Raw genomic sequence first — 530 nt, 5'->3', positions numbered from 1 at the left:
TACATATATTAATAAACGTACAGATCCTGTGATGGCATTTCGTTTTTTCGGACGATTTAGTACTACTTTTAACATTCCATTTTCTACGGAACATAAAATATCAGATGAACTCGTATTGTCTATAACACGCATTTTAACATATAATTAAAAAATATAAAAAAAACGTATAATGTCTTAAATGTAAGGGAAGAATAAGGCTTGCAATTGCAGTTGTTCACAGTTGTTCACTATGCATTCTATAACTATGCACCACTATATATGCACATTGCACAGGTATAAATATACATAATACATACATACATACATATATCAGAGAAACTTACATACACACCAGCGTGCGGATAATTTTTCCCTCGAGGCTCACTTCCCCTCTTTTTCGCCCGTATTTCGATCCCCACTACTATTCCCCTCATGCGTGCACATGCGCGTTCGCGAAGCTCTCCGCAGCGCTATGGTCCCCACCATGATCGCGTCGTCCCCACTTTTCGGCCGAGGGAAAAATTATCCGCACGCTGATACACACACAGGCA

The 530-nt window shown here is 39.4% G+C and overlaps 1 protein-coding gene across 2 annotated transcripts in view; it reads right to left on the bottom strand.

Annotated features, from left to right (window-relative positions):
• LOC108622346 (enoyl-CoA delta isomerase 3, peroxisomal) overlaps positions 1–276 on the bottom strand; it is a 1,957-nt gene extending 1,681 nt beyond the window's left edge. The window contains exon 1 of one of the 2 annotated variants that reach the window (XM_026811448.1): positions 2–276. In XM_026811448.1, coding sequence (XP_026667249.1) covers positions 2–132 — 131 coding nt within the window. In that variant the 5' untranslated portion in view covers positions 133–276. The remainder of the gene's footprint in view (position 1) is intronic. The other variant, XM_026811447.1, reaches the window with a different exon arrangement.
• Positions 277–530: the final 254 nt, after the last annotated feature.

Source organism: Ceratina calcarata, unplaced genomic scaffold (assembly GCF_001652005.2).
Source record: "Ceratina calcarata isolate Rehan_Ccalc_2016 unplaced genomic scaffold, ASM165200v1 scaffold219.2, whole genome shotgun sequence".
NCBI lineage: Eukaryota > Metazoa > Arthropoda > Insecta > Hymenoptera > Apidae > Ceratina > Ceratina calcarata.
Note: the sequence above shows the minus strand (reverse complement) of the source record. Positions and strands in the feature narration are given on the sequence as shown.